We start from the raw sequence: 26,533 nt of genomic DNA, 5'->3' as shown, positions 1-26,533 counted from the left end.
GTAATTTGTGGGTTTTCTGTTTGTTGTTTTTTTTTTTCTCCACATTTTTAGGACCAAAAAGATGCAGAACTACTGACTCTAGCAAATGCCCAGAAAAGACTTGGGAGTTCATCTGTATACTGTGAGTAAATTCCTTCCCTACAAGCAGGAGTTGGGCTGTTGCTTTCTGTGAGGAATAGCTGGCCTTACAACTCTGGATTTTTAGACAGCACTGTGGGAGGGATTAAACCTCCCAACACTAAATTTATAACTGGAAGATACTGGTTTGGCCATTGATACAGTAGAAGCCAGTAGGATACTGGTGACTTTAGATGCACTGACTGGAGAAAATAGTACTAAAATTTTCCTATTGAGATCTCAGTTCACCTTTTCTTAGCCTGTGCTGTAGGTCTTACTCAAGAGGCTATATTGTATGACTGTAGATTTTTTTTTTTTTAAATGGCTTTTGCTAGGAATACAGCATGTATGTTGTGCATTTTAAATTGGGTCTGATGTAATACTTGGGCTGAGAATCATATACAGTCATGTTAATGCTTTTAAAAAACCTGATCCAACTTCTGATAACGGAAATAATTTTCTAGCATAAAAGGATGCCCTTGTGCACACGTTCAAGAGACTTGCATACAGAAAAAGTCAGAATATTCATTTGAAAATATGTTCATTTTTAAGCATTTTAAATACTTAGAAATCTCATAAGTTCAGTAATACTGTTTCTGAAAATATACTGGAAGGTTTAGAGCTCTTGGGTTTATTACATGTTCAGAAACATTTCATGTCATGTGAACTTAGAGGATATAGCTGGACACTAGGATACTAAAATTGCCATATGTGTGACATCAGACATGCCGGTGACATCTGTACAGCATCAGTCTGAAAAGACTGATGTGATGTTCTAAAAATGGAAACTGTATCTTCTGATGTTGAACAGAACTTATTGAATTAACACTTTTTCTAACTACAGATATGCCGGAATGCTATAAAATTACTTGTGGGACTTAAACAGCAATGTGTAGCTAGGTTTTTTTCTTCCTTTTCATGAAGTCTGAGTCCTCATAGTTACCAATACAGGTATCTCCAAAACGAGTATAATGTGAATATCTTTGTAGGGGCTGTGACAAGAACTGATACTTAGCAAAGTTACGTGGGCAGAGAAGACAGTCTAGAAGAACTTAACTGATCTTAGAGCCAAACAAGAAGTAGAAATTTGCTTACAGGAGTCGATCGGATGAAGAAGTAATTTCATTTAAGAATATGTGTGTTTTAATTTAGTGGGGCTTTAGTTACTGCTCTGCCCACATTCTTTGTTCATTGCTGCAGATTCTTGTTCAACAAATCATAAATCAGATCACAATTGTATATATCAACTTTTATCTAACAGCAGTGGTTTACTAGTGGGAGACTTCCTAAGATTAGTAAGTTTTATTTCTTCAGCTTAGATTTTAAAGCTAGTGAGGCCTCACTTATCTTCTCTTAAAAAGCGATCCTTTTTTATTTCTTTTTATTTAAAAAATAGTGGATTTGCCTTTGTGTCTGAATGGAAAGCTCAGATGACAGCCCTGGTTTTAGGGACAGGCTTATAGCAGTGAGGCTGGAGAGCAGGTGGGGACAAATACACGAAGTCGTCTGGAGCTACTGTATAGCAATGCAGAGAGGCTGCCTGGCTGCCTCCCAAGTGTTGCTGCATCATAAAGAGGCTAGAACAGAGGCAGACTGCATTGATGGAAAAGTTTTAGGTTAAGATGGCTAGGATCATTCCTACAGATTAACTGTCTTGACTCTTAAAGAATGTTGTTATATTCCCCCCACCCCCAGGAATGCTTTATCTTATGGTGGAGACATCCTACAGTAGCTGCCTTGGATGCATAGAAGCCAGGCTGTTCTAGGCTGGGTATCCTGACCGTATAGATCTTCCTTTGTCATTTCAAAATCATATTAAATGATCCCACTGTATTGGTGTCTTCATTTCCTCAGCGGCTTTTTTTTGTAGAAGTGTGCGACCTCAACAAGTTGTGCTTAAAAACCACGTGTATCACGTTTGATTAATTTCTTAGAAGAACTTGTGGGCAGTAAGTCAAATACGGAGAACAGTTTCACTAATGCATTTGAGGGACAGATGATTTTCTTAAGATTTCATGGCTAGCTTGTGATTGTGTCCGTACTCGTTCCTGGAGAGAACTGTGTGTCCGTGTTTGAGTCTAGGAAGTTTTGAAAATCACCATTGAAGTGTCGTGTTCTGCCTTACAGATCTCTGCTTTCTAGCAAGTAAGATTACAGCGAAACGACTGACACTTAAATTTTAATAATATAATTTTCATCAGGGAGCACAAGAATTACAGTAGATTATATTCAGCTGTATCCTGGAAAGGTTCTGTGACGTCCTTGCTTTAGGTTGGTGCCAACCTGACTGAACCTGCAAGTGTGATAAAAGTCCTAGTGTTACTCAGTAGTAAGGATTTATAACGTGTGATTTCGAGTTGGTTCTTGGCTTGCAGATAATCAGTATTTCTCTTTAGATTATATTGCTTAGTATTTTATTGAGTTTTACTATTAATGGTGAAAATAGTAGGAGGACTTTTTAAAGTGTGTTTATAAGAATGGAAGGAGTAACAGGAAGAAAACAAAAGCAACAACAACTGTTTTTTTTTTCTTGAGGCATGGTTTATGGAGATGGCTTGTTGGTGTAAAAAGGGAAATAAATGTAGATATCTTCTGGGAAGTTACTTTCATGTACTTTAAATTTACCTCTGTTTTTTTAAAGGTTCAATAAATGGCTTATGCCAAAAACAGATTAAAACATATAATTAAAAGTCAGCAAATTGGTTCCTTGTGACCAGGATACTTTGAGGATTTTTTTTTTTCCACTTATAACACAAGTTACAACATTAATGCCAAAAGCAGTGAAAAGAATGCACCTTGCTGTCCTGCTTCTGAAGTGTCACTAATATAAACAGACATAGAATAATGCCTCTGGCCCAGTCTTTTTTCCTTATTGACTAAGAACCTCTTAAATATAGGATATCTAAGCTACCAAAATTTTGCTTTGCTCTTTATCTCATTAATTTGATAATCTTGCTCTTGAATGGTTAGGGTATTCAAATATGGGTGTAGGCCAATGCCATAATTGCTATTTTCAGAGTATGATTTATGGTAAACTGTGGGGGTTTTATGTTAATGGGAGTAAGATGATTAAAATCGTGCTGGCAAAACCATCGCGCCTTATTGAAGTTGGTGTGGTATGTTTTATAGAAAACACGGCTGCTGATTTTTGGGGAAAATGCAGATGGTTTGGGAGTAGAAGTTGATTGGAATTTGATTCCCATCTCCTTTCTCTCCTTATTCCTCCTCATGCTGCTGTCTGATAAGGTCAGAGAAAAGGCTAAACAGTGTAACTTTGAAAATTAAGGACTCTTCCTGCCTGTAAAAACAAAAGTGTTGGAGAAGCATTACCTGATAGGATAGGCTGCAAACAGGAGTCTTTGCTTGTAATTGCTATTTATTATCTGTTAGAAATAAGTCCCAGAGTGAGCTTTCTGTTGGAATGAAGCAAGCAATTGATTTCTTTTCATGCTTTTCGAAGAACTTGGGTTTGCGTGCTGATTCTAAGGGTGCCCTTATTTAGCAATCCTATGATCTTTACATTTAGCAGGTTGAAATAATTCTCATAACCATTTTGAAGTCATGCTGCAATTGCAAGTAGGTGAAGGAATCCAGCAGTTTACTGTCTAGTTCTGGCCGTGCATTGTAATCTCTAAATTGATTATTTGAAAGCTTAATTTCTGGAATAATCATGGCAGAATCTGTATTTCGGCTCAGGTTGGTTTTGATAAGCTCTTAGAAATATTAATGCAAGATGGCAACTGGAAAATGTTATGTGAGGACTACCAGATGTTTATATTACTGGAAAGTTGATATAAATAAAAGGCTTCAGAGGGGATTATAGTCTCGGTGGTTTGCTAGAGGTCAGATCTGCAATCCCATCTGAGTGCTTTAGCGGTGTTTTGTACCAGGTCTCACCACAGCAGAATGAAAAATGCAGTCTTGCTTAATTTTCAGTTTTTCCTTGTTCTCTGATCAGACATCGTATCGCTTAAGCATTTTCTTCCAGTTATTTCCAAGTCCCCAGGAATCTGTTGGGATTTTAGAGGTGTGAGGTATTTCTAGCGGTGTGTCACTCTTTATAGAACAATCTACAGAAGGGAGAAAAACGCCCTGCTGCTGCCAGCCTGCTTCCAGGGTGTGAGGCTTCCCCAGGATGTTAGGAAGTTTTCTGAGAAAGAGTAGTTTTCATGGTTTTATCTTTTAATTTAGAAGATGATTTGCATGCTATGAAAGTGCAAATATTTTACTTTTTTTAAAAAAAATTTGCTAAAATGGCAACAGAGTTCCTTGACAAGTAACAATTTACCCTACAGGTAGAACCTGAAGCTGTAAAACACTTTCTGTGATTTGCCTGTGAGGGAGAATCTAAAATAAAAAGAGTTCTCGGGCAATAACAAAACCCTTATTTTAAAAAATAAGATCAGGTTTCTCACTGAAGACAGAAGTCTGCTCAGGCTGATTGTTTCTGTAAGACCTAAACTGGTGTGTTGAAATAACATTTTTTTCCTTGTGAGAGGAGAGAAATCAGCAGGAAGGATTGGCAGGAGGAAAGAGAAAAAAGGTGGAAAGGAGAATTTGGTGAAAAAGAAATTAGACATTTATTTCTTTTTATCACATTTACGATCTGAATTAAAAAATTATGAGGAAGATTAACTTCTGAGGAAAAACAGTTTTGAAGATTTACGTTTCAAGCATCTCAGGAGGATTAAAGATGGAAGTAGAAAGAGTTAAAGAAGTGACAAACATCTGGTGCAAGGAGGCGTGGTGACTTAAATTCAACAGTAACTAAAAGTTTTGTTTGCTTAAGAATTTGATTACTTTTTATATTTACTGGTGTGGATATAATTCTAATATACTTTGAGTAATTTATAGTTAGGGTTGGATGTGATTAAAGGGGATACAGTTTTCTGCATCTGTTCTCATGAAGCAGTCTTAGAAGCATGTCAGAAATATGACTTGACAATGACTGAAAAGCAGAAATTTTCAGTGGAGGATTTGTTTATAAAAGCAGAAGGTTATTTAGAGAACTCTGGGCTGCTTCTTACCACCAACTTCCTCTCTTTTTTTTCATTGGTTTGGTTTTAGCTGTTTGCTATTTTATCTGGTGATGTTTGGGGAGGAGGGGGAAGGGATGGTAAAAGGTCTACAGCTAAAGAATGATGGTGGTTCTTATAAAATACGTGTAAAACTTGTAATTCTCCTTACAGGGCTGATGTTTCACTGACAGTTGTCCCATCCCTTAATAGTTTCACACAAATTACAATATTTTTGTAGGTGACCAAGCCTTTCCTTTTTTTTTTTTTTCTGTTTTATAACTGGAGCATTGGTTCAAGGGAAGAAAAATAAAAGCATTCCAAGAGTGGAAAAGAAACCCTTAGTCTCTGAATAATATTTCTCAAAGTGGAATTCTAGTTACTGAATTCTAGTGGGCTGCCAATATCCAGTGTGTTTTGAGATAACTATATCCCCAGCTTACTGTATAGGTAACTCATCTACTTTTCCATGTTTAGTCATCTTAAAAAAAAAAAAAAAAAAAAAAAAAAAAAAAAAAAAAAAAATGATAATGAGTTCTCTGAAATAAACTGAATTAAGATGTATGTGTCTGCCTTAATTAAAATCTTCCTTTTATGCAGTGTCCAGAGGGCCCTGTTGTGACCTCAGGAATTTGGCCTTCTGGAGTGTGCTTGGCAACTTCAGGGTATAATAAAAAGAAGGTACCCATCCAAGTTCCTGAATGCTACTGATGGTATAATGGGGACAGCTTACACACTGAATTAGGACTGATAGATAGGACCTTGGAGAGATCATTTTCACTGTGTTTTAAAGAAACCAGATTATCTCTATTGTTTCTGTCTCCCAAATGAGAAATTGTAGGTCCTTTAGCCTGGTATGCATCTTCCGCTGGATGCCAGTTCATTCCTTTTATCTCGGCTATGATTGTGTTGATTTTCCAGTCTGTTCTCTTATGACTGAAGATTGTAAATGAAACTCTGTGTGTCATTTTGAGCTCAGCAGTTTTTGTGGCGCTCAACGGGGTACAGGTTAAGTAAGATCTTTTTTTTTTTTTTTTTAAATTTAAGAGCACAGAAGTTGGAGGAAGGTGTAATGCACGCACCCCTGGGTTTTAAGAAAGTGTTCAAGCTTAATTCACCCACCACTTTTTTGGCGTTAATTATTCTTCCCTCTAATTCAGGTAGAATTAAGTCTGTATATATCCTGTTCGTGTTACTCCTTTTATAGTTTGGGTTTTTTTGCTGGTGATGATTGGCTTCTTGTTGTAGAACTGTTCACATTTCTTTGTTCCAGAAAGATAAGCCTCTCGCTCTTGTAAACCAGACTTTATTTCAAGGCGTAGCTTTTTTGGTGTGAGCCACTTTCATCTTTCATAAGTGTTGATTTTCTAATCTTAAATCTCTTTATTGGTACAGGTTGTTTGCTACCTTGGTGCAGTCTCTTCTACACCACCGTGTTAATAATTAGGCAACTTTGTGTAACCTCTGGAATTCACTGTGCCTGACTTTCAACCTGCATTTCTAACTAGACAAGATTTCCTGCCACACAGGAGACTTTGCAATCGGTGTCTCTTGGCAGTCGTTAGCACAGGCTGTGGGAATGCTTTGCCCATCATTGCTTTCTTCCGTGATATGCCACCCTATTTAGTGTATACATTAAAATCTGAAAACTTACCCATTTTATTCATCCACTAGTTAGATAGCATTGCATCCCACTTTGCTCTTTCGGTTAACTTGGCCTTTTTTTTTTCCTTTCTCTTCTTTTTTTCTTTTTTTTTTTCTTTACAGCAGCAAATTCAGACCTTCCATTGTCCTTTCCAAGGCTTTGAAGAATGCGGGAAGATAATGGCCTTTTCCTGTGCTTCCATATCTCATCCCCTTGTTTTATTGCTCCAATTATCTTGTCCTGCTCCTTTTCTCTGTGCTTTGTGCTGTTCTTGGATAGTCTTTGATATGTTGCTGGTCCAAGAAGCAACCACCCCCGTTTTTGAAACACTTAATTAAAAATACACTTCTTTTGCAAGCTTCTGTAAGTTATCTTTTGCTGAATAAAACATTGAAAATTAATATATTTGCAAATTTCTGGTGTAAACTCCTGGTTTATCTTGAGAAGCAATAAGTGACTGGCTGTTTAGCAAAAGTCTAGTAATTTTAAAGCCTCTTCTAGAACTGCTTGTTAATATTCCCTGCCTCTCTCAGGTCAAGTCTCTGCTGCTCACAGAATAGTTTTGAGTGTTGATTCCTACAGTAAAGTTTTGAGCTGAGCTGTTTTGGTAGAGCTGCTAAGTCAGGAGGTAATTATGAGGACAAGGTGACAAGGGAACATTTCCTCTGCTTCAGAAAGGTCTGATTTGGCTCTGGTTCTTAGATAAAATGTCTTCATCTGGAAGTAGTTGTGAATGAGGTGAGACTTATTCTTTCTTAACTGTAATCTTAAGTATGTCCAGAGGCTTGTGCTGTTTGTTATTTCTAATCAGGGAAGTAAGAGACTTGCAGACTGTACATGGGGTCACTGGGGTCCATAAGATAATATTTTATATTTTGTTTCCTGTGACTTGATATTTATCCCTGTACTTTCAGGTTTGTCCCTGCCTCTCCTGGTCAGAAAGAATTTTGATATCCAAACTATTTACAAAATGTTTTCCTGAAACTTCTGCCTGCAGCCCTTTTTAATTCACTCCTAGTTCAGAGGTGCCAGCACTGTTAGCGAAGAAGTGTGAAGTGGCGAAGTATTAAGTGTTCATGAGCAAGTAAACACCGGGGGGTGCTCTGCTGATTTCAGAAACTTAAGGGAAAGTTAAGTCAGCTGTGGTTCCTTTTAAAATGCATTTAGTACTGGTCCCAGCCATTCAGCATTTGAAGGTGGAACCAGGGTATGGCAATTTCTAAGCACACTTCTAAAGGTGTATTTTAGTGACCCTCGTGGGCTTCCCAAACAAGGCAAGCGGCAAGTTTTTCCTTACTTGTAATTTTTACAAAAAACCCCAGTGATGGATATTACCTGTTTATTCCCATTATGACTTGGTACAGCAGTAAAAGTACCAGTGATGTCATTTGATGACAGGTATTTGATGGTTCATTGCTGTATTGATCTAGGGGTGTGCTTGGAGTTTAACATCTTTTTTTAACTGTATTTAACTGCCTCACAAAGCATCTGTAAAAAGCTTTGACTGAAAGTATTTTCCGAATAATAGAAAATCTTTAAAATCTAGAACCTTTGTCCCATTTTAAAAGCATAACAAATGACCTGCTGGCATGCAGCAATTCTATTAGCACGTTGTCATAACTTTTATTACCACCTGTCTATCCAAGCCATCTGGGAGGAAAGGATATATAAAAGTGACAGTTACTCAGAGGATATTAAATAGTCCAGTGTATCTCAAGCTCACACATTTGTCTTCCCTTTAGACCACAGAAGCTTTCTCAAACTTCTTTGCATATGCAAGACAGAAGTAATATTTAGGTTCATCTTTAAATCCTGTTGAAATTCAGAAAGTAGCTGTTAAAGTTTTGATTTTTGCATCACATGTTTATTTATTTCTTTCCCCAGTTATATGATTGTTGGCTACAGCCTTCTGGGTTTTGTTCCTTGGAGACCGGTGGAAGGGAATTTAGGGTTAACTTCAGCCCTCCATCCAGCAAACCCTTCAACTTCTCAGGGTGTTCCAACCCTTGAATGAAGGAGCCCTTGTAACATAAAAAAAAAATGTTGTCTCCTCTTTCTTTCCTCATTAATCCCTCATTTTAATGCCAAAAAGGGAGGTGTTAGCCCTAAATTGACTCAACCTGTCTTCAAGAAGGACTCACTGGAGTCTTTCGGTTGGTAATTACCTTTAGTGTTAAACCACTTCTCTGATGTGTGTGTGGAGATACTTAATTGTTTCAGTTTACCTAGAAGGAAAAGTCATCTTATAGAAAATTTTTTTATTGTTGTACCTTATGTCAAAACTGGTTCTTATATCAACTCTTCTGGCTTTGTTCCTTGTAATTATTCTGAAGCCAGGCAAGTAGATCAGCATTGTGGCCTCAGAGTTGTGACACCCCGATCCTCGCACGGGGCTTTAGGGTGTCCTGCAGTGATGGGCTGTGCCCACAATCCCTGTTCAAAGGAAGACCAAGTAGTTTGTTGTGAATTGAGGTTTAATTCACACCCCAGTTTCGTCCAGGTATGTGGGGAGATGTATGGAGGGCCATAGTCGTGTTGTTTCAGAGAATTCAAAAGTTCTTGTAAGCTAAGTTAGGTCCTTTCTTTATCCCTCTAATGTGGCTTAAATAAAAGTTGCTTTATTTCTCACTCTGCATAAGGATTTTAAGAGACTGGAATACTTCTGTTTTGCAAGTGGTTTGAGTAAAAAGGTGTTAGTTAAAAACTAAAATCACTGAAACTAGCTACAGTTTTAACAACAAAAATACCTAATTTCCCATTCGACTCTTGTATTTTATTTGCTCGTTGTGCTTTCTTCTGGTCAAACCTTTCCATTAGGTTTATCATCTTGTTGCTCAGTGTGCAGACAGATTGCCGTTGGTGCGAAGGTGAGATTAAGAAACTTCATCCTTTCCCTCTTCTCAGGAGTTTGTCCCCCAGTTGTTTGTGCCTGTGCTATAAAACAGATCGCTAGAATAATGTAGATTAAAAATAGCTGTGCACAGAACAATGTAACAGCCTGGGTGGAGTTGAGCAGTGTTTCTGTGAACCCCCGAGGGGAAGGAAAAAGCTTGGGTCTCTCCTGCCCATAGACTAAAACCAGCAAAAAGCCATCATTTCCCCAGCCGGTGAGAGGAGGAGGTGTTTCTTGCTGCTTGTGCTGAAATTTCAGGTTTTATGTGTTCCCTCAGCCCCCCCAGGATGTGTGACTGGAGACAGAGAAGTGTTGATGTCCTTGGGAGTCAAGACAGTGTTGTCCATAGGAGGGCAGTTAGCCAAGTATTCAAAACTAGTGTCTGTAATTTTGGCTTAATTTGAATGACAGAGTGCTATAATTGAATTTATTTGCAGAAAGTGTGGTAGTTTCGAGCTTAATGTAATAAAACCTGCAGCAAGTACCCAAAGTGCGTATTGATGTCCTGTTCTTTTTAAGATGTGGATTTTTCAACATTTGAAAATCAACTTTTTTTAACTTCTTTTTTTTCTCCCCTCATTCTACATACACAGCACCAACCGCAAATGCAAGAAGTTTGTAAAGCAGTTTGATCTGAGAGCACCTGGTTTTACATCAGTGCTAGTTGTCTGCAGCGTGGATCTTACCAAGTTAGTCTTTTTGCCCCTGAGCTTTGTTCTGGGAAGTAAATTTCCAGCTAGTTAAATGTGGGTCTCTGCAGCCTAAGATACTTCATTCTTGGCTCGATAGCCAGTATCTCTTATTTCAGTGTTTACATGGGTCCACTTGTGCTTTTTTAAAGGAAATTAAATCTGAAAAGAAACACCCACCCTTGTTTTACTGTTAGATAATGCCTGTCTACTGGTATTTCCAGGTACTTTCTGAAGGTGTGTAGAACTCAAAATTTGAGTACGTGGTCGTAAACTGGAGTGGAGACTGATGTGAGTCTCACCTGGGAGAGGTCTGGTCTGCAGCTGGAGCCTGCACTCAAATCCAGACCTGCCCTGCAACTGTGCTTAAAGACTCCAAATTATGTTGGTAGCAGGTTGGGGGGGGGGGGGATATGTGCATTTTCGGGTGTATATTCTCTGTGCTTTCCACCATTTCCTTTCAAGAACTAATGACTTGGCCTTCCTCAAGAGCATGAGCCTCTCTGTGCTTTGCCTTTCTCCCCAGTGAACCTGCCTGATAAATAGAATATCAGCTTTTGTATATAAAGCAATTCGCACGGCAAGATAACAATTTTATGTCTTTCTCCTTTCGAGGACAAAACTAACAGCAGTGGAGTTCTCGTGGTTCACTGCTTGTTCTGTGCAGTAAGAGGAAGGCAGATAAATACTACCTGTGGAACAGAAAGTGTTTAGCAGAAGGCTAAACTGTAAGGCATGTGATGCTTTTATACCTGCTAAAGTTAGAATCCTATATTTTTTTTGAGCTCATCTTTGAAGATGTTTTGTGTATCTGCCTTTAGGGATCTGGAATCAGAAGTCAGAGACGGGTTGATTATTCTATTTTGTTTTAAAAGCTCCATTCTGGTAACTGGGTGCCTGTTCTCTCAGTTGTGCCTGTCTAGTCGTTCCGGGGTGCTGCAGTGGTTTTAACCCCATAGGTTCTCTACAAATGACAATTTTACTTGGCACTTAGAAGTTGGGAACTTCACTAGCATATAAAGGCAATGGGAATTCCCCTCAGGCCAAAAGGATTCAGTTTGAAGTAGAGAAAGCTTTATCAACACCTTCCCTAATAGTAAGGCTTCAGGAAAAGGTTTAAACTACAGGGAATTATTCTGTTGATGTTACCAGAGTCACTTTGAACCGAAGGTTTTGTTTTGCTGTTGAGTTTGGGTTGCATGTTGCTACCTGTAGCTTTTTCACTTCAAGAACTTAATTTGTCAAATCTAATCTCTGACAGTGTTGAGACTCTCAATATTAAAACAGGGAGTAAGTAGTGAGTTGAAATGGTGGCCTCAGGGTGAAGTAGTAAATCCCAAGTCAAGTGGGGAGTCTTCTATTTGAGACTTGGACTCCTTAAAGGAAATTATATGTTAGGCTTATTTCCTATAAGGAGCTGCATATTGAAGAAATGAGTGGAGGTGGTATATCCCCTCTTCAAAAAACATGGTAACACTTCAGAACGTATAAATGTAAAATCATATTTTGAAGGTGCTAGGGAGGAGGGAGAAAGCATGATGGCTTTAACTTGTGTCCTATGAGATTTAACAGCACTCCTGAAGGTGTGTTTTTTTTATTCTTAGTTTTGTTTTTTCTCTTTTTGGGGACTGACAGGCTCAAAATCGATTATAAATTTCTTCTGTTGAGTTGTGAAATTCTGTTTAATCTTCAAACTGGCGATGTCAAGGGTGCCGAGTCCTCCTCCTCCGGCAGAAATGTCGAGTGGACCTGTAGCAGAGAGCTGGTGCTACACTCAGGTAAGTCTACACTGTGTTAAGATATTCTTGGCATAAAGTGATTCAAATCTGTATTAAAAAATATATTTGAAACAAGTTTAGAGTTGGATTTTTGGGCAGTGTTGTGCTTGGTCAGAGGCGTTACCGGGGCAACAGTAGAATGTTGTCCTCTGCCCTTGGAGCCGTTTGGCAGCCATTTGCAAACTTGCCCCTTGCAGCCATTTGGAGACTCTTGTCTTGTGCTTGGGGGTTATTTGGTGCTATCCACTCAGTAAAACTTCCAAGTTTTCAGTTTTTTCCTTTAAGATGGCCAGGGGGAGGTGCCGTGACCGTAGCTGTGGCCATAGGCACCATGACCGTGATCGTAGGCAGCCTGACAGTGAGCATAGGCAGCCTGACCCTGACCAGAGTCAGCGTGACCCTGAGCATCTTGCTATCCTCTCTATTAAGATCAAGGTGGTGAAGTTTTCCTACATGTGGACCATAAATAACTTCAGCTTCTGCCGAGAAGAAATGGGTGAGGTCATCAAAAGCTCAACCTTTTCATCTGGAGCCAATGATAAACTCAAATGGTAAGAAACTGGGGAAGATTTGGGTAAGAATATGGAGCAGGGAGGTTGAGAGGTTCACTCTGTTTCTACAACTGTGTGAAAGAATTTGGGGAAGGAAGAGACATAGATAAAAAAATTAATAATTTGTACTGCACACGGCTTCTTGCTTCCTTGGATGTACAGCATATGCCTAGGGAGAAAGTGCTGTTGCTTCAGCACAGTGTTTGGACACACAAAACAAATGTGAGGATCTGGCTGTTTGCAGTGTTTCTCTGATAATGGAAAACATCAGAAGTAATAGAAGCTGTAGCTGGAAGGGAGACTACATCCTGCCTTGGAGCAGAGACACGCTGTGAAGGACTGTTAATATTAACTTAATATTATTAAGTTTTGGGGTTTTTTGACCGATGCTTAGCTTAACAAGTTCTTATAAGCGAATGAGAGTCCACAGCCAGTGTTTTCAAGCTCTGTTTCACCCTCCCAGTTTCAGTCCCTAGTACTCCCTGTTGTTAGAAAGATAATTTTTGCCTGCGCTCTAAATCCTGCAGTTTAAGATTATTGCTGCTGTATTGCCTTTCTCTTACGGCAGCTTTTTCTGAATTTGGAGGCTTTAAACGGAGGTGATTTAAGTGACAGTGTTCCATAACTCCTTCTGCCTGGCAGTTTCTGATTCTTAAAGATGACATTATTTTTACCCTTTTCCCTTCCCTTAAAACCTTTATTATCTTCCCTGAGTTCTCAAGTAATTTCCAGTAACTCAGAGTGGATTTTGGTCAGAATGTGTATCTGCTGTGAGTTGTGTCTGACCTTGCAGATCCATGGACACCTGGTTCCTTATTTTATCCCTTGTTGCTGATGTTAAGTGGTTTAGCATTTTTCTTTAAAGCTCTTTAATATAGATTGTGGCGAATCAGCCACTAAATAATTTAGTGTGTGCGTGTATATGGTACAATTTGTGTTCCCTTCCTTTGGGTGGCAGACCTGTGCTTTCCTTGGACTGCTTTTTGTTATTAAATTACTTACCTTTATAACCTTTTCTTGTCAGATCTCGTTTTAATGTCTAGATCTTTCTGATTTTTTTTTTTTTTTTTTGTCCTTGTGTATTTGAGCTGTTAGTCATTTGGCCTAGTTTTTGCTTCTTGTTAGATTCTGTGTCAAGTTTCAGGTCATGGAAGTGCTTATGAGTTAGCCTCTTCCTATACTTACTACTTTTTCTTCACACCAGAGTAGTTTTCTCTTTTTACCCTAATATTATGTTTCTGAGAAACTACCAGCTTTCTAGAAATGCATTTTTCCTTTCAGTTGCTTCCTGTGGAATTTTTACCTAGAATTTCTCTGGATTTGTTGCACTTTTTGAAATCCGTTGCCTCCGTCCTGCTATTTCTTTCACTTTTTTTGTGGAAGTTGACATCCAAGGTGTTTTTTCAGTAACTTAAATTTTACTCCCCTCCTCTCTTTCCCCCATTTTTATTTTTTATAATAGGTTTGCCCATAGTTACTGCCTGTATATTGTTATCTGTCTTGGAGATGTAGCATGAGGCTGACTGTAACATGCAGTTCCACTCTATTGACCCGCCTATTATTTTGTGGTTCAGTGGCTGTTAAACAGAACTTGTTTGCTGTACATTTTATTGTGAAAATTCTACAGTGCCCTTTCTTTGAAAGCTATGAATGACCTGCCCAAAATTCCTGACATCTCATTCAGATGCTTGCTTCTGCAGGTGTTTACGTGTGAACCCTAAAGGCTTGGATGAAGAAAGTAAAGATTATCTGTCCCTCTATCTGTTGCTGGTGAGCTGTCCAAAAAGTGAAGTTCGAGCAAAGTTCAAATTCTCCATCCTGAATGCTAAAGGAGAAGAAACAAAAGCAATGGGTGTGTAAAACCTCTTTCTGTCTGATGGGGTCGGTTGTCTTTTGCTGTTTGATCAAGCGAGTCACTCAGCTGATGTTTGAAGCACCATGTCTTTCTTTCAGAGAGCCAGCGAGCGTATCGATTTGTACAAGGCAAGGACTGGGGATTCAAAAAATTTATTAGAAGAGACTTTCTTTTGGATGAGGCCAATGGACTTCTTCCAGATGACAAACTCACTCTCTTCTGTGAGGTAAGTCTTCTTGTGCAGCTGAAAGAATAGCAGTTCCATTAGCCTAAGGTAGGTGTGACCTTATTTTTTCATCATTGCTTTTAAGGAGTCAGAGGTGTCAGGAGAAATACTGGATGTTTATATGGCACTTAGATTTTTATTTGTGTGTGTGTGTGTACCAGTGTGGCTGGTGGCTTTTTCTGCGTGTGATTCATCGCATTTCACTTCCATTTATTTTTTTGTTACTTTATATCTGTCTTTTACCTGTGATGATGATAGGAATTAAACATGTTTGATTATCATTTCACTTCTGGTTTAGTGTTATCATCCATCTGTTTGTGCTTCTTAATTTGAAACTCACTTGGGATAATAACCAACACTAGCTCTGTAGTGGAAACTGGCCCACTTATTACTTGCCTACTGAATAAAGAGCCTTCTTTATTGTCCTAAGCCAACAAAAAGAAAATTTTAAGAAAAAGGAATTTTATAGTAAACCACAATTTTCTGTTCATTGTGTTTGTATTTTTCTACAACTGCTTACAAAACTATTACTTCACCGCTGCTCATTTCAGACAAAGATGCAGACACTTATTTCTAAAACCAGATATTTAAGTTTCGGAACCTTAATGAGCAAATTTAAACTCTCTAATTTAGTGTCTTCAGAGATTCTGCTGTCTTATTTCCGTTGTCCTTCTAACTGCAAAATACCTCCTGTAGCTGTGATTTTTTTTTTTTTTGCCAGAAGACAGGTAGAACAAGTTGTTCTCTCTTTGGATCTCCTGCAGTGTTTTTTATGGGAGTCTTTTCTTTTGCTGTGTTTTCTTTCAGGAATGAAAAATGCTTCAGAGTTGTTTGACAGCTGGGTTGGGTTTTTTTTTTCTGATGGGGTTTGTTTTGTGGGCTGTTTTTTCCATTTTTGTTGGCCATCATAAGCATGCACATATTTAAATTGACAAACATCTCCTAAAAACATGTGTATTCAATCAGTAGCATAAGTTATTACTGTCATGGAGGGACCCCTTCCTTCAACACTTGTAGCAGTATGGGAGGAGAAGACGACAGTGTCTTGGATGACACCTCTGTAGGTCTGGCAATTATTCTTTCCTTCATGATAAAAGAGCCAGAAAACTTACAGTTGTGGAGCGAAACTCAAAAATTAATGTCTGAGAAGGGAATTTGTGAGGTGTGATGTAGATAAACCCGAGATCCACCAGTAGTCTTGGCAACCAGTTCTAATACAACTGAATTACTCCCTTCAAAAGCTTCAGCTCAGTGTTCTTGTTTGTTCTGGATGAAGAGAAAACTTGTTGCTGGCTTCACCTGGCCTTGATATCTTCTGTTTTCTCTTTCTGTTTGTTTGACAGTCTAACATGTAAGAAATCTTAAGTTTAGTGATATCAGAAGGGAAGCTTTTGCTGTCTGGAAACAGTTTGTCAAGAACTTTTAACAGCTTGGGTGGTTGGTTGGTTGGTTGTTTTTGGTTTTTTTTTTTCAGACTCCTCCTTTTTTTGCTTTTTCTTCCCTGAGCTTAAGTCTCTTAGCATGTAAACCAGTGTGCCATATGCTCTCCTAATGCTTCCCTGCTGGCCACAGGTGCCAAGTGACGCTGCTCACATCTGTACTTTCAGCAAGCATGTTTTGTATGTAGAAACTCTCCCTAAAGAGTTAGCAATACTGGATGTTGAGATGCTTGTTATGTGGGGATATGTTGGAGTTTTCTGTAGACAAGAAGGTTGCTGAGTGTCTCTGCTGCACCTTCTCATTCCTTTATTAAAGTTAAAAGGAAAAAGCCTTTTGCTCTCTGCTCATGTCTGGTGCTGAACACAGATAACATCTTGCTGAAAATGGTGTTAAGGCAGAGAATGATGTTCCTTGTCAAGCATTTCAAACCTGACCTCGTTTAGTTGTCAGTTTGGGGATTTTTCAACCTCTGTTCTGCAGGTGAGGTTGATTGCTCGTATCCCAACTGCATTACTTTTTTGCTGTTTAAATTATATTCCAGCATCATAAGTAAATATCATTCTGGTAAATCTTCAAAAAGAACTGTGTTCCCAAAGTTGTGGTAATAGCTCCCTTCTGAGCTGGGCAGCATTGTTTCTCTTGCTAAGATGCTGAAAATAGCTTAAGCAAAACCTTATCTGTTTTGACCTCTAAGGCTGGTCACCACTTGGAATGTACCAGTCTAAACTCCTTATGTAAAAAGCCATGTAATAGATTTTCATGCCAGTAACTGCCTTTCATATATGAAGATTTATTTGTTGGTTTGAGACACAGTTTGCAATTCTTTTTTCGTTTATCTGTAACCGGTATTGGACTCTAGCAAGGGATCTGCATCTTAGAATTCCTTTTTAGTGAATCTGAAATTTCACCCATCCTCGAGTCCGTGTTGCTGGGCCTAGATGTCACAGGGCAAAAAGATGATGTAATTGGCAGATTAATGACGAAGAACATTAGCTTCCTCACAATTGCTCTGGCTAATTGTTAGTGTCCTTTGGCAAGCAGCATCTGATATTTATTTGGAGTGTTGTATAGTTTGCACGAGATCTGTCTGCCATAAAAACCCACTGGAGGTTTCTCAAGAGTTGGGGGGGTGTTAGCAGGAATTTTCCTTAGAAGATGCTTCTGTCACATGTCTCGCTTCATAATTTACTTCTCCTTTTACATAACTGAAGCTTCATTTGCTGTCCGTTGTTGTTCTTTGGCCGTTGGTTATTAATAGAAATGAAATTTAATTTGTACTTGACAGAAATCCAGGAAATAGTCTCACGTCTGCTTCCCTGTCAATCAGCTTCTTCCTTTATTCTTTGTTATAGCGAGGTAGTATTAGTCACTCTGATCTTTTCTAATTGGAGTCTGCTGTAGAAGGCATGTGATTTACTGTGTGTTTGACAATAATGGTTTGGTGCTGAATAGGCTCTTCATGGTTCCCTTTGTGTAGGTTATTCATCAGCCAGTACGGCGATGTATGGTCCCTGCCTAACCACGTCTGCTTTAGAGCAGGTGATAAGGGAATCCATCTGCCTTCCCACAAATCATCCTAGTTACTTGACAAAAACCTGCTTTTTAAAACTCACTGATTAGGGATTCTTTTAATTTTATTTTTTAATGGGATGGAAGAGTTGAACTCTTGAAGAAATTTAGAACCAGAAGCAGCAAGACCTTTGGGGGGTCAGACACGGCCCTTGGGTACATGTGTGGATGCAGTGCTTGGTTGTAGAAGCTCTCTGTATACTTAATTTTCATTTGTACTGCTGTCTGTATTGCATTATTGATTGAGGAGGGTTTCAGAGTGTTGATAGAAGGAAAAAACTAGGTCAGGTATGGTGTCTGTAAAAGCAGAAAAATAAGATTCCACTTCCTCAGGAAACCATCTAATAAAATTATGATTAAATAAGAGCATAGAAGTGATGTTATTTTGGGGTCAAGAAGCAAATCTGCTGGGGTGATTTAGGACTTGGGATAGACGCTTTGGAGGAGCAGAGAACGGGGTTAAGACAGGGTAGAAAGGATGCTTTAGAGATGGAGACATTTTGAATCATACAGCAATTCTGCTTGAGAAGTGTGGGGTTTGCTTTGCATTTCCCTTCACTTGCCCTGGAAATAAAAACTTCCTGTAGGGAGACGATTTTTTTTTTCCAGTGTGAGTTTTTGAGTTTGTGGGTTGTTTGCTTTTCCCCCACCTCCAGGTGAGTGTGGTCCAGGATTCTGTAAACATCTCTGGCCAGAACACTATGAATATGGTGAAGGTACCTGAGTGCCGCTTGGCAGATGAGTTGGGAGGACTCTGGGAGAACTCCCGCTTCACGGACTGTTGCCTGTGCGTTGCAGGCCAGGAATTCCAGGCTCACAAAGCCATACTAGCAGGTGAGTTTTGAGTTGGATGGGCTTTAGTGGGATAGGGGACAACCACCTGAGGGCAAGTGGTTTGAGTTATTTCATCTTTAAAGGAGATTTCTGCACCTCTTCTAACTGCAGAGCTCTCATACAATACTGCTTTGTGAACTGTTAGATGTAGAGAAGAAATATCCACTCCATTTTTTTAATTGCCTGTCTCCTCCTATGATGAAGATGGTAGGAGGATTCTTTTGTGGCTGCAGCACGCTGTAATGGATTGCTGAAGCATTTGTAAGGAGAAGTTAGTGCATTGCTAAAGGAATACTTCATTGTAAAGTCAAGAAACATACCTTACCACCCATGTACCCTTCAGCCTTGCTTAAAAGGACATAATAAACTCTCCCATGCCTGCTTTGAAGCTACGTTGGCCACATTGCATTATATCACAACCTATGCTTGTTTACCAGTTATACACAATTTGACCTGTCTTGCATATAGGAGAATTTTTCCTGCATTAAGCATCAGCATAATTGTTGAAGTGTTAGCAAGCTACACTTAGCACCTTCTGAAGAGTAAAAGAGCATCTCTAACTGTGTTTTATTTTCCCCACTGCTGTAGCACGTTCCCCGGTTTTCAGTGCCATGTTTGAGCATGAGATGGAAGAGAGCAAAAAGGTAAGTTCCTGAAGGAAGGAGGAACTCCTCTGGCTAGGTGAATAGCTCTCTAGTCAACTCCTAGCATCACTGGTCAGATAACTTTCTTATGTAGTGTTTGTGACTCTTGTCACCTTTTAACTGTTTTTCTCACATTAGATGCAAGTCTCTGCTTCAGCTGTCCTGAAGGGAGGAAGAAAGGGATGGAGGAGGCAATTGTTACCTTTGTTACTCTTGGGGAAAGAGTCTGGGGTGGGATAGGGACAAGCAGAGGATGTGAAATAAAACTTAGAATTTTTCTTACTCCATCCACGTGTGGGTTGGTTTTTTTTTTTCTGCAAGTAGTACACATTCTACATAGTTTGTAGCAAATATCTGAATACTGAAAGAACTTGAGTAGAAGGAAACCTTTAGCCTTTTGTCACCATCTTAATAAGCTTCCCTTTTTCTGCTACAGAACCGGGTTGAAATCAATGACGTGGAGCCTGAAGTTTTTAAGGAAATGATGTGCTTTATTTACACGGGGAAGGCACCAAATCTTGACAAAATGGCTGATGACTTGCTGGCAGCTGCTGACAAGGTACGGTGGGGATTTATTGGGTGTTCAGAGAACTGGGAATGACATGCGCCTTGCACAGTGCTCCTTGGTGTTTGTAGCAGTAAGATTTTTTTTCATGGGATCATTGTGGTTGGGCAGTTTCTTTGAACTGGTGGTGGCTCACAGGTAAGCTTAGATGTAGTATAAGATACCTATAAGATACATCTAAGATACCTATAGCTGTATAGATACTTATCTTAACATATAAATCAGGAATTTCTGTCTCTACTGCTCATTTTTAAGCGCCGTTTTAACATTTCAGAGGACATCTCTATTCAGCATAATGTAGCTGGGGGTGAGAAGAAAATTTCAAGGTGGACCTGGTGATTTTTTTTTTTATTTTTTTTTTTAGTGTGGCTATCACCAAATCTCAAAAGTAGTGTTCTGCCTTGGCAAACAGGGCTTGCTGCTTCTGGTCTGGCTGGTATCAGCAGCTCCAAGAGATGCTCTAAGGTGATGGATAGCCAAGAGTGAGAAGGTTCTGCTGTTTATTTTCTTTTTGCAGTGGCGATCCCTGCTGTTTATGGAGAGAAGGGGTGCACTGGAGGAAGCCCTGTTGCCTAACCCATCTGTGGTTTTGCAGGGTCCTTGCCAAGGAGGTGTTGGGGTTGGTCTGACTGGAAGGCTGCTGGTAGTCCCTGTGTAGCAGGTGCAGCGCTGTGGCCTTGCCAGCCAGCCTCTGCCTCCTTCCCTTTGCAGCCCCAAGGACAGAAGAGTGCTCTGCTGGCCACTGAGCCATATTAACCAGTGAAAATCTGTAATATATAATGAAAATTTTATTTCCTTTTTCTTTTTTCTCTTAAAAGTGAATTTATCCATCGAACAGGTTCAGCACGGGTAGCAGCAGTGCAAGATTCTCCACACTGCCCTGCCAATGTGCCTCAACTCTGACCCGGAGGGACCACCTCTAGGGGTGAGAGCGTAGTTCAGTCTCCATGCTTCTTCAGTCCTTGGATTCTCTTGGGGGTGCCAGTTAGGGTGGTGGATTTTGAGATGTGGATGCATGTAACCTTCTTCCACGCAACCACCACGCAGCCATCAAATTCCCTGTCGCTGCAGCCCTGGGCTTCATCAAAAATGCTGATTTTTAGAGGTGAAATGCTCCATATGCCATTATTAGGCCACTGCAACTAGAATTAAAATGGGAAATAATGCAAGGAGAATCTTGGCCTGATTATACCCATTGCCACATTTTATTCAATATTTAAAGAGTATTGATTGAGAGCTCACATACCATCTTTAACTGAGACAAGTGTAAGTAAGAAGCAGTACATTAAGGACAGAGTAGCCTTTAACTTTGAGTTTCCTGGCTTTTAATGTAGGGGTTTTTTTTCCTTTTAAACTCATTGTGCGTCTTTTAAAAGCAGAAATAAAAAATCTTTCATGAAAGCACATAAAACATCTAATATTTACCCAAGAGACTGAAACAGCTTCTTCTGAGTTCCTCCTGTCTCTTGGGGGAAATATGTAATTAGACCAAAACCAAAACAAAGCATGTCTTCTCAACCCAGGAGGTAGTATTTCAGCCTCTTGGGTATGTATGCTGTTAGGTAGGGTGTTCTTTTAAATTGTAATTAAGAAAAGGGGGAATGGGAAATTCTGGTACCTGAGAGACCAGAATGGCTACTTTTGCCCAACTATGTAATTAGAAGCTGAGCTATTTGTAGTGAAAATCGAAATAAAAATTGTATATGCATGGGAGGAGACTATTCAATTTACAAAAGGAATAATTTTAAGCTTCATTTACTGCATTTTAAGATACTGACAGACAATAACATAAACTAATGGCTTGCCCCTCATTTGAAACTGTTTTAGTTAGTAATACAGATTAAGCAAGTAAATTTGATTTGCCTTCTCAGATGTTCTGGTGGGAGAAAACTGTCCTGGTTATGAGTGCCATGCCTCGAGTCTCAGTGATAATTACTTCAATTAAGTGAAAAAATGTTTTTATAATCTAAAATTATTCATTTAAATTTAATCGTAATGGGATGAAAATTTCAATCGGAATATAAAATTATTTTATAGTAATAGTGCTTATCATATGGCACACACTCTTGTCGTCATGCAGATGAGCTTGTTACCGGCTCTTTATTGAGGTTCAGGACAGAGCAGTCCATATAAATCTGGTATCTTTTCCAAATGCAGCCTCACATAGTGAAGAACTTGTATGCCACGTCATCGCCGAGTTGTTCAGAAAAGCTGTATAAATGGTACAAAGGGTACTCTCAAATGCAGTTAGATGAAAAAAATTGAATAACAAACTCAAAATATACATTTTTTTAGAATTGTCATTCAATTTGAAGTCATAACATGAAGAAGTCTTAACTGTGTTTAATCTTTAGAACCATTTACATAGTGTTAATGTTATTACTCGTATAAGAACTTCTGCTAGAGTTTACTACTGTCCTAATCCTTGTGAAATGTAATCATGGGATCTAGAATATTCAGAATTATTCAGAAATACTCAGTTTGTTTCATCCAAAGAGCCACAAACCCCACAATCAGATCACACACCCCCAGGTTTTCAGAAGTATCTCAGTCTCACAATTCCCAGCTATGATATTCCAAAAGACTGAGATTCGGGGTTTAGGTTTCACTTCTTGATACCGAGTGGCTTCCCCTTTTCTGAGTATTGACCTTTTTGAAGGCTGACCAAGACCACTGTGTTGCTTTTGAAAAATCTCGGCCGTGTCTGCATGTTTCAGTACTGCCTGAAGTGCTGCAGAAAGAGTGTGAAATTTGTTAGGCAGCACTCTTCTTCTAAGCATGTCCTTTGAATTTCACAAACCACTGATGTGACCCAGCGCCATGGATCTAAAAAATGTTGAGGCAAATGCACAATTGAATAGAAACTCTTAGACTGAGAATGTGAAATTAGAATAGAGCGTTTGCCAGGGCGTTACAGATGTGCTGTGGTGTTTCATTTCTAACTGGATAGCTGCGAGAAATCAGGGGCATTTGTTTAACGTCATAGTATTAAACTGGTAGCATGTACTTGATTGAGCACGGCTGATCGTAACGTGCAGGTCACTAATGCTAAAGGAATTGAGTGAAAACTGCCTTAAACATCACTGGAACACCTATGGAGCATTCACTGTTAGATAGGTCTTCCCACTGAACCCAGGTAATACTGTCATGCAGTAATAGAGTGAGAATAAAGATTTGGCTTTAGCGTTCTGTGCCTTGAGGTAGCTGAGATAATAAGTATTACAGGTGACCTGAAATTCTCATTTCAAAGCATGAACACAGCACGAGTAAGCCTGTAACATAAGAAGGCCGGGATGAGAGTTATGGTGGGTATGTTTCCTCTCCATTGCTTTCCTCAGGGTGGGCACATCATAAATCTTTTATTTATTTTATTTTATTTTTTTTTTGCTGCTCACTACTTCTTTGAGTACAGTTCAGATGCATACAGCAAAGCAAAGAGGTCTGTTCAGCGTAATATAGTTTGTTACCAGAGAGTGAAGGAGCACGAGTAAGGCTTCACATCAGGCCTGGTTAGATGTTTTCTTCTTTGTAACTCTATTTTGGCTTGTATTTTGCAGTACGCTCTAGAACGTCTGAAGGTGATGTGTGAGGATGCCCTGTGCAGTAACCTGTCTGTGGAAAATGCAGCTGAGATCCTTATTCTAGCTGACCTACATAGTGCTGATCAACTGAAAACTCAAGCAGTGGACTTCATTAACTAGTGAGTTTACTGTTCCAGGGTGCAACAAATCTGGAGGGAAGGCGTGTTAGCAAACAACACTCACAACTCGTGAACTGTTGTATGCAGGGGAGATTCTCCAGTATTATTTTTCTCTTTTAGTTCTCCCATTGTGATCTGTTGTTTATCTGTCACCCCCCGAGAAGTGATGTTGCCCTAAGGGCAGATTAGTCTTGTCCTGCTGGGACAAGAAAGTTCTTGTGCTCTTGGGAAGAGATCTATAGTAGCTCACACAGTCCTGCTGTCTGCTGAACAGATCACAAGAACTTCCAGGTGGTAGAATGTCAGGTAGTCCCTGATATTGAGGCTCTGTTTGCAACTCCTAATATAACAGACCTTTCAGTAGATGTAGAATGACTACCATGTCTGGAAACTTTTTTAGTCCTATTTGTCAGTTAATACAGTTTTTCTCAGTACTTCCTATATCGATTTCAAATACTCCTGTGCTGAGTAGTCAGGGTAGATAAGCACTGTGTTCCTGCGGTCCTCCACCTGGGATCGTTGTGCGTGTTTGAGCTTCCCATCCAAAAGTTGAAGGACTGTCCAGCATAGAACTTGTGCCAGCAGAGCCAAAGCTTGCAGTCTTCCCAAAGCATACACCTAGGACGATCCTAAAACGCCACGCTAAAAACGTCAGGTTTTAGGCACGTGGAAAGAATCTCCCTTAGTTAATCCTTTTTATCCTCGGTTGATAACTTCAGATTTATTCTCTCTTATTTCTAGTCATGCTTCTGACGTCATGGAGACATCAGGCTGGAAGTCCATGGTAGTATCACATCCGCATCTGGTGGCTGAGGCATATCGCTCTTTGGCCTCTGCGCAGTGCCCCTTTCTGGGGCCCCCACGTAAACGACTGAAGCAATCCTAAAGCCCCATCTGTCACACCACCCCATATTTTTTTTTTGGAAGCAGCGTCAACTGTTGCTGCTGTAACCTTGACCACCAGGTAGATGACGAAATCTGTGGAGCTTTTACTCTGTTGTTGGGGGGAAAAGACTGCTTCGTGACACCCAGACTTTTTAAAACAGCACCAAGTAACTTGGGGAGAGGGGGGAGGGTGGGCCTGGGGCTCTGGGGCTGTTCAACCTAACGAATCCCTGTTGCTGCATCGTCTGTGTGTTCCCTTCGACTTGGCTGAGTCAATTAAGTACAGAGTTTGGTTTAGGCACCGACCCAAGTCGGAATAACCCAGCAGCGGTACTGGGGAAAACAACGTCTCTGCGTCTGGCAGCACAGAACAAATCGTCAGATGCCTGGAGCAAGAGGACTTTTTAGCTTTGAAGAGCGTTGGAAGGTTAAAAAGAATTTCCAGTGAGGTTCTGGAAAGGAAGCACCTGATGAGAGCTCCAGTAGTATTTATATCAAAAAAAGAGAATTTTAAGTCCTTCCAGCTGAGCTAAAAACTGGACGTTTGTGTAACTCCTTATTGCCATCCAGCAACAAGATCAGTTTCTCTGTTAGTAGCACTTGTATGTTAATTAAAAAAAAAAAAAAAAAAAAAAAAAAAAAAAAAAAAAAAAAAAAAAAAAAAAAATGACAGATTGAAGTGAAAGGGGGCAGTGAAAGGCTGTGTGTTCTGGAGGGTGTGAATAGACTGAAGGCAGCCTTTGGCAAGTCTGTATTGGTTTTGAAAGGTCTAGAAAATCCTTGATCTGGAGTGTGCTGTCTGACAAGAACAACGGTTACTGTTTTTAGATATTGTGGGAAATGTTTTTGGCATTTTTCCTTGCTTTATTTCCCTCCTCCCCCTTTTATAAAAAAAAAAAAAAATTTATTGTTCATGAACGCTGCGTTAAAAGTCCCTGTTCTGAGTTGCTAAATGATTCTTAACAACTGTTTGTACCTATATAGGAGCCAGTCCTGTTCCTTTCTATTAGTCACTCTTCTTACAAGGAAGAAGTTTCAAAATAGCTGGTAACTTTTTTTTTTCTTTTTGAAAATACAAATAATTACTATTTTGCACTGTGTGGTATCTGTTGTCTTTTGTTTGTTTCATTTTAAGACTTCTCAGTTTAAAACCAGCTTCCAAAAGGTTCAGTTGCAGTCTGCTGCCATGTACTGGTAGTGACATGCTGTTCCTGGAACCGGAATGGGATTTATTAAGGAATGTTGCACACACAATTGCAATGCAAACCTGTCTTATTTCTCGTAGCAGGTATTCCCAAAATACTAGAGAGCCTTGGTTTTAATAATAGCTGTGTGAAGCTGACCCAGGGTCCTTCCTTTTTACCTGTACCCATTCAGATGTGGGAAGGGAGAACCGTGTAAACCACCATCTGTTTTATAACATTAAGGTGCAACGCAGGATGTCTGGGTAGGATAGACACCATCCATTTCTGTCATCATTAGCCCCAAATCTCCAGGGAGGTTAGATTGAAATACGCAGTGCTGGGGCAGTGGCAAATTGCTCTGACCTTAAGATGGTCAGGTAGGGCATGTAATGGATTACAGAGAATAACTCTGTTTTGTCTAGAAAATAGATGAGGTATCTGTTGTCTCTGATTTTTCATTCTGTTATCATACTTTCTCTCACAGCCTCTTGTCCCTTGTGTGAAGGAGAATTCCGTTCATACGCTCGTGTGTTTAATCTAGCTGCTGTCTATTTTTATCAAACGGTGACTCATGAGAGGGTCCCGGCCCCTTTTTTGTGTTCCCCCACCAAGGCGCTCATCACGAACACACAACAGGCTGTAGAGTAACAGCCTTCCTTTTTACCTGGTTCACAAATTCCCACATTACAGCCATTGCTTGAACACCACTAATTCCTTTTATATTGGATTTAACGTTGTGTTTCCTTGTAGGTAAGCAAAGCATTTAATCATACCGAGATTCTCCCCACTACCCTGTCAGAATTCAGACCCTCCATTTCTAGCTTATAATTGCATACAGACATGAAAAGTTCAGTGCCAGGTAATTGCAGAAGTTGTCTGTGTGGCACAGAGATGTCTAATTACGCTGCAGTAACTGCATTGTTTACTGAAATACCCAAACCTG

The 26,533-nt window shown here is 39.6% G+C and overlaps 1 protein-coding gene across 1 annotated transcript; it reads left to right on the top strand.

The window, feature by feature from the left end:
* On the top strand, positions 1–25,337 carry SPOP (speckle type BTB/POZ protein). The gene is made up of 10 exons (XM_026864762.1): positions 1–121; positions 11,995–12,137; positions 12,567–12,688; positions 14,389–14,540; positions 14,642–14,769; positions 18,435–18,612; positions 19,201–19,256; positions 19,693–19,815; positions 23,379–23,521; positions 24,263–25,337. Exons 2-10 carry the CDS (start codon positions 12,060–12,062, stop codon positions 24,405–24,407), a joined length of 1,125 nt encoding a protein of 374 aa, XP_026720563.1. The 5' UTR covers positions 1–121; positions 11,995–12,059; the 3' UTR covers positions 24,408–25,337.
* The last annotated feature ends 1,196 nt before the right edge of the window (positions 25,338–26,533 follow it).

This window comes from Athene cunicularia (assembly GCF_003259725.1).
Source record: "Athene cunicularia isolate RWA chromosome 27 unlocalized genomic scaffold, athCun1 chr27_part1, whole genome shotgun sequence".
In the NCBI taxonomy this organism is placed as follows: domain Eukaryota; kingdom Metazoa; phylum Chordata; class Aves; order Strigiformes; family Strigidae; genus Athene; species Athene cunicularia.
The sequence above is the reverse complement of the archived record's forward strand: the minus strand, read 5'-3'. Positions and strand labels throughout refer to the sequence as shown.